Source organism: Macrotis lagotis, chromosome 2, assembly GCF_037893015.1.
Source record: "Macrotis lagotis isolate mMagLag1 chromosome 2, bilby.v1.9.chrom.fasta, whole genome shotgun sequence".
In the NCBI taxonomy this organism is placed as follows: Eukaryota; Metazoa; Chordata; class Mammalia; order Peramelemorphia; family Peramelidae; genus Macrotis; species Macrotis lagotis.
This window is the reverse complement of record NC_133659.1, coordinates 170,018,589-170,031,197: the sequence shown is the minus strand read 5'-3', so window position 1 is coordinate 170,031,197 and position 12,609 is coordinate 170,018,589. Positions and strand designations below refer to the sequence as shown.

General features: G+C 35.9%; 1 protein-coding gene across 10 annotated transcripts in view; it reads right to left on the bottom strand.

The window, feature by feature from the left end:
- The window catches only part of BCAS3 (BCAS3 microtubule associated cell migration factor), an 851,656-nt gene that overhangs the window by 549,030 nt on the left and 290,017 nt on the right, over positions 1 to 12,609 (bottom strand). For all 10 annotated transcript variants that reach the window (XM_074223544.1, XM_074223545.1, XM_074223546.1 and 7 more), the window contains exon 14: positions 7,678 to 7,811. In XM_074223544.1, coding sequence (XP_074079645.1) covers positions 7,678 to 7,811 — 134 coding nt within the window. The remainder of the gene's footprint in view (positions 1 to 7,677; positions 7,812 to 12,609) is intronic.

The window sequence follows — 12,609 nt, the reverse complement described above, 5'->3', positions numbered from 1 at the left end:
CTGGGGGCTCCTGCTTACTGGCTCCACCTGCTTCTGTTTCTGGGTCTGGGCTGCCGAGAAGGACCAAGCTGCTTGCTGTGTGCCCTGAGGACTGGGCTCCACATGCTCACTCTGGCAGAGGTCCCCCGCTGTTCCCCCACTTTGTGCCTGGTGTTCCCCGGGGTGCAGCTGAGGAGACTACCCCGCTGCTGTGAGCCGTGGCTCCCAGAGCCCTGGGGCTGCCTCCAGGAGGCTGAAGTTCTTTCACTCTGGCGGGCCACCCCTCTGGTGGGGCCCGCCTCTGACCCCGGGGAGCAGACCCTTTCTGCTGTTTTCCAGGTTACCTTGAGTAGGAGAACTGCCTCACTGGGTCCCTTTGTGGGTTCTGTCTCTCGAAAGTTTAGTTAGAGTTCTTAGTTTATGAGTTTTCATCAGAGAGATCCTAAGACTCAATCCCTTCATGTCGCCATCTTGGTGTTACTCATTTCATCAGTGCTATAATCAGGGACAATTTAAGGGTATCTGTGATGAAGAATACCATCTGTTTCCAGAGAAAGAACTGTGGAGTTTAAACAAAGACCAAAGACTATTAACTTCCTTTTAAAAAAAGAAAGTTGTCTTATGAACTACATAATTTTTCTACCTCTAATATTTTATTTCTTCCTGAAGAGTTTTTTTCTCAACACATTCAATTTTGATCAATGCATGTCATGGAAACAATATAAAAGATTATCAGACTGCCTTCAGTTGGGAGGGGGGAGGGAAAGGAGGGTGGGGGAAAAATGAAAAACTCAAAACCTTACTAAAAAATGAAAGGTAGATACTACTATTGTATATGATTGGAGAACAAAATATTTACTAAAAGAAAGTAAAAGATAGTTTTTTTTAATATTCAGTTTCTTTAAATTTTTGAGTTTCAAAGAAGTATTAAAAGGTGAACACAGTATCCTTTCCTCTACATTCAGACTCAATAATTTTTTCTCTAGTTGAAGGTGATACTTTTCATACAGAGCTGCTACATATATTTTTATACATGTAGGTACCCCTTTCATGACCTATCTGGAAACAGACCTAGCAGTGATATTGCTGGATCAAAGAATATGTATAATTTTATTGTTCTTTGGGCATGTTTCCAAATTACTTCCAGAAGGGTTGACTCAGTTCACAACTCCAGCAATAGTACTTTAGTGTCTCAGTTTTCCCACATCTTCTCCTTAATGCAGATTTAAGGCTTATTAGTTTAAATCTTCATTAAGATTTTGGGCATCCTCTGTATATAACATGTATATATCAAAAATATCAAGTTTTTCATAAATTTGATGAGATTTCTAAAAGTGTTTTAGAAAGATATACAGCTGGAGAGGAACTAAAAACATTATGAAATACAGACCTTCCTTTCATATATGAAGTTAAAGGCCTAGAAAAGGTCAGTGATTTTATCAAAGTCACAGATAGCAGGAGGCAGAAAAGTGATCTAAACTCAGGTTGTGTGACACCAAGATTAATACTCCATACATGATGCCTAAACCCTAAATTTATATATAAAAATGAGCTGTCACAGAACCTAGAGTCAAATTAAGATTCTGCATATGACATTAGATATCCAAGAACAAAAATAAAAAAGCTATTGTCTTTTATTTTTCACTTTGTCCCCACATATGTTATATGTGTCTATAAATTAAATATATCAAAGGAAAGGAAGAGGGCAAGAGAGGACATCATTCTAATGACACTGAAAAAGAGGCATTAAGAAATGCCTGAGAGGGTGGAGCCAAGATGGTAGCATGAAGGAAGGAATTTCCAAAAGGTCTCTTCCAAAATACTCAAAAAATGTTATATATATATATGACTCAAACCAAATTTTGTAGAGCCAGAACATGCAGAAAGACCCATTATTCAATTCTCCAGTCTAAAGTAACTTGGAAGATTCCTCAGAAGCCTCTGTTCCACTGGGGTTGGAAGAGATGGCAGCATAGCTAAGGTCACCCTGCACTGCAGAGAAAGAGCTCAAGCCTGCTAGGAACAGCACGCAGGGCACCTGGGTTCTTGGGGGTTCCTGGGCTGCGGACAGTTGAAGCGGTTTCCTGAACTCCCAACCTAGGGATCACCAAACACAACCTCCAAGAGTGGAGCCCAGGCTAGAGTGGCACCTTAGCCCAACCCCATTCAAGAAAGGAAAGCAGGCCTGAAGAGGCACCCACCCAGCAGGGAGCCACCTGGCAGCTGCTTTCTAAGTGCTCAGAAGGGGAAGGTAAAGGGGAGGGGGGTAGATTGTCAAGGTCTCTCCAACTATCCCTGGGACAGGACTCTTTTGCTCTGTCCAGACCCTCCCTACTGCCACAGCAGAACAGTGACTTTCCTCACAGTCCCAAGGCAGAAGGGAGTGCTTGTGGTCATCCACAGACCAGAGCACAGATCAGGAGAGCACTTAGAGCCTCTCATAAGACCATGAAGGGACTGAGGTCCTTGTAGGAGTGACCCAATAACACTCAAAAGCTTGGGAAGCACCTTTAAACCAGGGCATAGACTGGGGAAATGAGTAAACAGAAAAAAATAATGAAACAACTTCTCTCATGGATTTCTGATAAAGAATGCGATCCATCCCAAAAACAGAACTGATGGTATCTGAACACAGACTGATGTACAATTCTCTTTTTTCCTCACTTTATTTTTCATGAGGTTTTTCTATTTTTGGGGGGGGGTATGTTTACTCTCTTTTTTTTTAGGTTTATTTTCAAGGCAAATGGAGTTAAGTGGCTTGCCCAAGGCCACACAGCTAGGTAATTATTAAGTGTCTGAGACCAGATTTGAACGCAGGTACTCCTGACTGCAAGGCCAGTGCTTTTATCCACTACACCACCTAGTTGACCCTTTGTTTTTGTTTTTTTATTATGTTTATTCTTGCAACAAGACTATTTTATTAATATGTAAATAAGCAAATAAATAAAAATTTAAAAAATAAATAAATTTTAGAACTCACCCAAAAAACAACCCCAAAAAACACCCCAACAAACAACTGAGTAGGGACAGAGTGAAAGGAGAAAGATAATAGAATAAATGGGGGTGGGGGAATAGGATGGAGGAAGATACAATAAGCAATATTAACTCAAGAAAAACATGGAAACATTTCTCTGATAAAGACTTCATTTCTGAAACAAAGGGAACACAGTCAAATTTATGAAAAACAAGAGTCATTGATCAGTTGATAAATGATCAAGACATATGAACAGTTTTCAGATGAGGTTAACTATCAATCTATTTAAATCCTTTTAAAAATGTCCTAAATCACTAACTATAGGAGAAATATGGGTTGGAAAAATTTTGAGGTACTATTTTATAACTATTGAATTGAGCAGATGGGAAAAAATGACAAATATGTAGAATGGGATCTAGGGAAATTGAGACATTGATGCACTGTTGGAAGAGTTGTGAGTTGATTCAACAGTAATGTAGAACAATTTGGAACTGTGTCCAAAGAGTTATAAAACCATGCCTACAAATTGGGTCCTTGTGGTGCCACTTCTGGATCTATATTCTAGAAGAGATGATATAAAGGAAGAAAAGAATTTATGTGGATAGGGATATTTATAGCAGCTCTTTTCTGGTCATGAGGAGCAGGAGATTGAGGGGAAGCCCAGCAGTTGGGGAATGGCAGAACAAATTATCATATGAAACTAAGATGAAATGCTGTTCTGTTATAGGCAGTGATGAGTGGGATGCTCTCAGTAAAAAACTGACATGAACAGATACAATCAGAAATGTACTGCAAACAAAATAGCAGCAATATTGCAGGATGAATAACTAAGAATAAATTACCTTTTTTTCAGCAATGCTGTGGCCCAAGAGAACTCTAAAGGATACGTGATAAAGAATTTTATCCATCCCAAAGTCAGAGCTGATGGTGTCTGAACACAGACTAAAGCATGCTTTTTTTTAATCTTAAAAAAATGCTTTGCTATCATGGAATTTTTGCTTCTAACTAGCAGCTGAATCCTTCACTGAATTATCACTCCCATTAAAATGGGAGGTCATTAGGAGCAGGTCTTTGTATCTCCAAGTGCTTTCATTTCAGTGCTTTATTCACTCATTCATTTAATATCTAGAGAGGTCTGGCAGTGAATCTTCTTATCCCTAACTTAAATTGAAGAAGGTCACATATTAGAAATCTAATGAACAATTATAGTTACTGCTCAGTGAAAGGAAGGAAGGAAATCAGCATTTATTAAGGGAATACTGCACACAGTTGGCATCGCACAGAACATTTCACAAAAATTTACTTAATTCTCCAAACAATTATGGAACACAAGTCTATTATGATCTTCATCTACAAATAGAGGACAATGAGGCAAGCACAGATTAAGTCTGAGGTCAGATCTGAACATGTGTTTTCCTAACTCCAGTTTCAGAGATCCATCTACTCTGTCCCCTTGTTACCTTTAGCTGGTGCTAGTGGGGCCTGTCCCAGTGTGCAGCTCCACTTCTCAAGACTCCAATATAGACTGAACAACCCATTACAGATCCCGATCTTTCAAATAAATGTATTCTGTCCTTATCTTTTGTTCCTTTCCCTGCTAAGACCTAAAAGTTCTTTTCTTATAAGATCAAAACCTATGTTAGAGACTAATTATGCAAAGATGGCACATAAAATCAGAATCCATTGAATCTGGTTTCTAGGACTCAAGCAAATAAGAGAAACTTAGAAACATTCCTTTTGAAATATGTGTGTGTATTTCTCGCCATAAAGCTGTGAACATACTATATGGCATGCCTTTACAGCTGAAAGAAATCATGTGACTATCAAATGGTTTCAATTTAGTAAATATTAACCAGCAGGATTTCTTTCTTTTCTCTTTTGTGAATTAAAGGTACTAATTGTGCTTCATTTGGCTGAACTGTTCTGAAACTTTCAGAGAAATATTGTTTAATTGTTAGACTTTTATCTGATTTATATTTCTTTCAAGAATAATTCTGTTATGTATTTTATGTTCAAAGAGAACTCTGCTTTCAGTGAAACACTTTATTGAAGCTGAATTATACTACAATAATATTAGAGTACCCATAAGACTTCTACCACATGACTTAACTGCTGAAAACAAGGAATATTTTTCTTACTACATATGTGCTTTATAAGGAAAATTGTTGTCAGATGCAGATGATATCCCAAGTCATAGACCACAAAACAACTTAATTCAACATAATTAGATCCACATACTAGATTTTTTTGCAGTCTGATTAAAGTACCCTCAATCATTTCAGCTAAATCTAGACTTACTTGATTGTACAGAAATGGAAAAGCAAGTAGATCACATACAGCAAGTCATTTCTAAATATGTGATACATATCATTTATGAATTTCCTAACTAAGCCTAAAAGGATTTTCAGTAGTAAAGTTGGAAATAACTTTCATGGTGGCCAAGTCAGGGTGCTTGCATTTTGAGGTTTTGTGGTTGAGAGGCTGTGACAAAGCAGTAACTCAATGGGCAAAGTAAATAGCTGGTCAAACCCTTGAATTTTTGAGCTGTAAAATGGGAACAAAGCTGGTATTCCCAATTTACATTCACTGATACACTGGGGATATACAAAGCACAGGAAAAAGCTACTCAAGATCCAAAAACATTACAAATAAGTTAGAGACAGAATAGAATGACATATAAACAGTGTTTAAATAATGTGTAATATATAGAACAGAAAATATGTGCTATAGGAATTGGAGGTATAGGGTGTCCAGGAGGACTCACATGTCTAGTGTAAGAGTCCTATTACTCCTTTTCAAGGCTGTTATTTCACCTTTGGTGTTTGCCTGATTCACCCAATTCTCATCTATGGTTCCAAAAAGCAGTAGCATGTGCAGTGGCCACAATCTGGTAACCTATTTTAGCAGATGGGTTAATCCAGGTTCAGGAAATCTGACAGACCTTAATCCTATCAATGAGTTAGGTTATGTGTACCCCCAGCATGTGAAGACTTCTCCTGGTAGACTGGGCAGATGAGAACAATTTGTTCTAAAGGTCAAGAAGGCAGGTGAGGCAGGTGGTGTGGAGCACTCAGAGTTTGGTCAGACATCGAAGACATCAAGGTCATCCTGGGTAATTGTCAGTTGTCTTGACTTCTTCCCAGACACTGGATTTTCAATGACTCAGGAAGAGAGAGTGAGGCTGATAACTCTCCAACTCTGAATCACTTAAATATAATTCACCCTTCAGTCAAGATATCATCTGTGATATCACTGGTTCTCTCAAAATGAAAGAAAAACAAACTAAAGAAATTCAGAAGAAAGGAGAGCTAACTGAAGACTTCTAAGCTGTAGGAGGATTTACTCATTCTTTTAAGTTCTGTAAATGAATCAATTTCTAAAACATGAGAAACATCTTGCATTTTTTAGTTATTCCTTTCATTCCATTCCAGTTGACATTTACGTAACAAGTTCAAAACAGAAGGCAAGGAAATAGTATTGCAAACTGATTTTTGAAGATAATAGCACCAGAACTATGAATAGATACAAGTACAAAAATATATAAAAAATTATTTCTGGCTTTATAAGCTTTAATGACATGCTTTGATACCTAACATAGAGGGAAAAAAAATGAAATGGTGAAGCAAAAGAAAAATCATGTACATGAGGCCATGAATAGCTTATTTCTAGTGGATGTAAAAGTGAATAAAATTATTAATTCAACTGATTGAGAATTAGAAGAAATTAAATAAAAAGTTATGTTTGCAGTACTTAGAATTCTACTCCCCAACTTCTCACTTCTCCCAGGACAGCTGGTTTGGATAAAATGCTCAATAGTGATAGTTTGGGAAGCATGTTGAATGCCAAAAGCTGAGATTTCCAAATTCATTTGACAGAATCAAAAACGTGAAGTGAGGGAAAACCTCCAAGCCACACTACACATCTGTTACTATTGTATCAAAAGATCTTTCTGAACTTTGACAGGAGGAAAGAAAAAGCAGGGGGGAAAAATATGAGGAGAGTTTCTAAAGATTGCTAGTTAATGTGCTTTATTTGAAATTCAGAAAGTTTGAGTTAGGGTTCACAGTAATGTAGAGATCAGAGAGTTTTACTTAGTGGAGGGCAAGACTTTTAACTTTACTAATAGTAAAAAGAAAATCTTTCTTCATGGAAATACTAAATGTCTTTAATAATTTCAAATATATATTATACATTTGAGAATGTTCTTCAAAAGGGGATAATGTAATCTCAAGTATAGCTTTCTCTCCTTAGACACATTTTGTTGTAAATACTAGTAAGAAACAAAAAGAACTGGGTTTTGAATAAGCTCTGACATTTTTTTATAAGTGAAGAAACTTCAACAATAAAACTTTAGTAAACTTACAGCTCTTACTGTTATGGTACAAAATTTCCTTCAAAAAAAAAACTTTATAGCTAAAAGACACCTTTTTCTTACTGAAATCCCCATGTAATGCTACTATTAAATGACTGACAGAATAGAGGGAAAACAGCAAGACTACATTAAAAACAAAGACGTGGGGCAGCTAGGTAGCACAGTAGATAGAGCACCAGCCCTGGAGTCAGGAGTACCTGAGTTCAAATCCGACCTCAGACACTTAGTTATTACCTAGCTGTGTGGTCTTAGACAAGCCACTTAACCCTATTGCCTTGAAAAAAAAAAAACAACCTAAAAACAAACAACAACAGCAAAAAAAGAAAAGAAAAAAAAAAACAAGACGACTTACTTTGGCTTCAGTCTCTCCCCTATGAAGCGTGTATAAATGATGGACAGCACTCTGTGATGAGGACCATGGATGAGTCAAGATTTGGAAGACATGAAAATCATGACCAAGAGTGTCAGTTGTGACAAGAAGCATACCTACAAGATAAAAACCAAGGGGAAAACACATAAGGTTTTGTCCAGAGAGATTTCTTTTTTTAACAAGTAACTTCTTTATGAAGAATTCATTTTTATCAGGGTTAGGAATTTTTCAGGACATATACTGAAAATCATATGACGCTCCTTATGGGAGTTCAAAGTCTACATGCTACAACCATCAATATTAAGCTGGCAGAAACAATGGCAAATACTTAACAAGGATCAGCAATGAAAATATGTGGAGAAGAAATATCTTCCCCTAGAGGAACATTAAAATCAAAGAAAAGTATTGTGATGGGAGAGAAACATGAAAAGAGCAGTACTGAATAAAAGTATAAAGAACTAGAAAATATATGGGAAAAAAGGTTATAAAATTTATTTCATGTGACAAGAATTTTGGGGTCAGTAAAAATGATGTGGACAGAAGACCTAAGAGTTAAGACCAACATTGCTAAAGGGATTAGTCTGCTCTCTGAAATGTTATCTTTAACTTATTTCCAATATCACAGGTATGTAATCAGGTCCCATAAATTCACAAAAGTGTTTATGGTTGCATGACAGAATGAAGACAATCTACCTATCCATAGTCATTTTCTGAATAGCATCTTCTTACTGAAGGTCTGTTTTTTCATAAAGTCAAGATCTGCTGACATAAATCATGGATAACACCAGTCAATTCAGGGTGTGAACTTAAAAGAAGGTAGCTTATAGTGTATGAAGTCAAATTGAGACACAGAGCTCAAAAATATGCAGAACAAGTACAAGAAAATAATTTTACTTCTCTGCCCACCCAACCCTTCCCTATATCAAGCCATTTTAAAACATGGCTATAAGGTGAGCAGTTATTAGGTCAGATGTACACAGTATCTGCCTTGTTAAATATGCATTGATATAGGCACACATATCTAGGTATTTAATCTGATCCACATGCTTTTCTGTTCCACATTGATCATGTTTTCCTCCTTTGCTCACCCTTTAATTTTTAAAATAACTTCCTTGTTGAAAAAGAAAAGGGGTGAAAGATTATACAGTATTTGCGGGAAGACAGGAGTTGGCATTAAAATCGAAAGATGAGCTCTCTGATCTGGCTGTTTGCATGGCTCAACCAGGATCCTGCTTTGTGTCACTGTTCTGGAGCCAAGGCATCTCATTAGATGAATGTTCTAGCCTGGGTCCAGGAGACAGTATTTGAGGGCTTCTTTTCACATTTTTAAAAATCTAAAATCCTATGATTCTTGAACTGCCCCAAATGTGTTGCCTCCTTGGCTATCTTCCAATAAAATCCCATGCTAAGAAACACTCTCCTGCATTTATTATCATTCATGGACCTGTATTTGGTCATATCAATCTCTTTCCTTTTGGAAAGCAATATTTTGACTTCCTTTTCTACTTTTAGCTGAGTAACACATTTTAATGGTGAAATGCTGAGCTTTTCAGAGATGCTCCACAAAAGTATTTTCTATAGCTTTAAAAGATTATAATGCAAACATAATAGCAACAAGAAATCATTTTTATGTTTTCCTTTGAAAAATTCATTCACTACAGATGACCCTGACTGGGACTCCTTTCAAGCTATATCAATCTCCCTCAAAGTTAATAATCAACTCAGGGGAAGATTCATACTAAAACTTCAGTTTTCTCCTGCTTATTTTTCAATAAGATATTAATAAACCAATTCAAATTTTATAAATGCATGATACAGCAAGAACTTTTGGGACAACATAGCTATTATCTCCCATGAATCTGATTTCAAGGTTTGATTTGCTTTCCCATCAAATGAAAGGTATATCAAGGATTAATTATGGATAGTGCTTATTCACAAAGAAGGTTAGTTAAATCTTTCCCAGAATAGTTCCAAAAAGAAATGGCTTAAGCTTCTTGTAGGCCCAAGAATACATATGCTTTCTTTTAATTTATAACTTCCTCTTTTTCACGCACTCTGCTGGGGGAAACAATAAGCTTCTTTCAGGAAAAGAACTCAAAAAATACACAGAACATATACATAAAAGGGAAAAAGTAGTACGGATGTAAACTGTGGCTTGAGAGCTATTTCTGCAGTATCAGAAGACTAAACCAGACTCTGGCCTGGCCATAAACTAAACCCACGCCCCAAATGAGGTGCCAAGCCACAAAAAGCATTTGCGTCAACTGGGAATACAAGGAAAAGAAGGACTTCTAATTATAGGGCCTGGAAGCGGAAACCTTGAATGATTAGGAGTTTAGGCGCTGCTGTATGTTTATCTAGGAGCTTCCCCTCTCTCTGTCTCTCTGTCTCTGTATCTCTCTCTGTATCTCTCTCTGTATTTGTATTTCTCTCTCTCTCTCCCTTAGTTTGATAAATTAAATTCCTACTAAAGGGTGGGATTGAAATTTCTCATGTTACATAGTTTTCTTCAAAATACAAAGGAGGTAGAGAAGAAATACTAAGGCTTTTTCAGTCTTGTAGGAACATAACCTACAGGGCGTCAGCTGGTTAGCCCCAAAGACAAAATTAAAGAGTAGAAAAACTCTTCTGGGCAGTTGCTATAAAATTTAAGGAACTTGACTAGTTTAAGTCTTTCGACCATATCCTATTTATAACACCTACCTAATTGTATATTTGTTCATTACGAACACATATAAGTGAGATGTAAGTCATGTAATTTAAGATGGCAATAGCAAATTTCCTTTCAAAAAAGATTCTGAATGTAATAAAACCCTGTTCCCATACCATGCTACCTCTAAAGTTACTAAGATGATGAAATACATGTGTATATACATGAATATATACATATATACAAATTTATAAAAATACAATCCATTTCCAACAATATAAACATTTCCAACAATATAATTATATAAAGACTGGGTTTTAAATGATCTGTTAAAAGGCTATCCTTTTTTGATTATAGACAAATCACAGAAATGAAACTATGGGACTTAAAGAAAAGACTTAAGTCCCTGAGAGCAAAAAGTCATAACAGAGTTTTGTGACAAAAAGTCTGATTAATATAGTTTTCAAATCAAATCTAAATATTTTAAAAAAGGACAAAAAAACTACCATAAGCTAATACCATCATTTGGGCTTCATACAATAAAACAACACTAAATATTTTTATAACTTCCTAATGACCAGGGGGGTCATTTATTCTTAATCAAGCTCAAACCCTCATAAACATCCTGAAAGCAGAATAACTATGGTTAATGGACAAAAAATAAAATATACCGTTCTTCTAACCCATAAGAAAACTGCCTAAGCCCAAAGTGTATGGTCCACATTGATGTCCATCACCTTCATTATTTATTCTTGGATAGGAAGCTTAAAGACAACCATAAATAAATGAAGTTAAATACAGAACATGAAAGGAGGTAAAAGCAGGAAAATACACTGAGGACTCCAGTGAGGCTCAGACCCATAAAAAATTATTTGGGGAAGGGGACTTTTTAACAAACCAGAGGAAAATTCATTTAGGTAGAAATAATATAAAATTTGGAAAGCATGGTATGGATGAAAAAAACAATAGATCAGGAAACAAAGGAACCAAGTTTAAATAACACCAGCACTTGCATGACTTTGAGCAAGTCAAATACCTATCCTGGGTTTCAGTTTCCTCATTTGTTAAATGAAAGGTTTGGCCTAGATAGCATCTGTGAATCTTTGTACCTCTAAATCAATAATACTATGAGCAAAGAAAAAAATAGGAAAGCACTGAAACTATAAGATGGAGGAATTTCATAATCACCCCACCATAGGTTCATATAGTAAAAGCTAAACAAATCTAACATCTCTTGAGTTAAAAGGATCTCATTTATATCAATTTAGGCAATAAATGACTCTCACAAGATCACACAACAGACCTTATATTTCAATATTCTATTATCAAAAAAATTCATCATTTTTCTACTTTGTATAAGACATTATATACCATGATGCAAACAAAAATACATTCTGTTTTCACAGAGTTTATAATATCATTGAGAACATATGATGTAGATACATAAAAAGGGGGCAAAACATATATAATTGGGAAAGATTAATGGCATTAGAAAGTACTGGGACAAACTGGTATATAAACTAAGATACAGATCAGAATAGTCAAATAAATGGAAACTATGGCATAAGAGTATCAGTGGAAGGTTTCAGGTTGATTAATGCAGAGAAAGAGACGTGGTAGTTTCATTCATGGTATGAAGATATAGAGAGAATTCTGTTTAGATTTAGGAGACAAACCTAAAAACAAGGGAATATATCAGAGGGAGGCAAAAATTGAAAGTAATATCAGGAAGAAATTCCAAACAATTTAGAGTTCTAAAACAGCCCAGCAAAAATTAATTAAATAATTATTACTGAAGATATTCTAGAAGCTCTTAAATGATCAGTACTATTAGCAAGTTGGAAAGGTGATAAGGGAATGACTACATGAACTAAAATGTTCTTTTCATGACAGAAAATTAAAAAGGGGAAAAATATGTTTGGCTAAGGCATGGTAAAAGTAGGATTTGAAGTGGGCCTTGAAAAATATATATGGTATTGGATAGGTAGTAAGGATGAGGATATTACAGAAAGGAAAATAGTACAAGCAAAGAACAAAGCAGTAATAGATAAAACCTAATCAGAAGACAATAAGCTGAAGATTAACATCTACCTAAAGAATCAGAATCATGATGGAAGGATATAGCAAAGAAAATGTTAGGAAAGACTGGCTTCACACTGTTTAAAAAAAAACAAACACCAAATGGAAATCTAAGGATCTTATATACTTTATCTTAAGTAATAATGAAAAAATACAGCTGATTTTAGCAAGACAGCTATGATGAG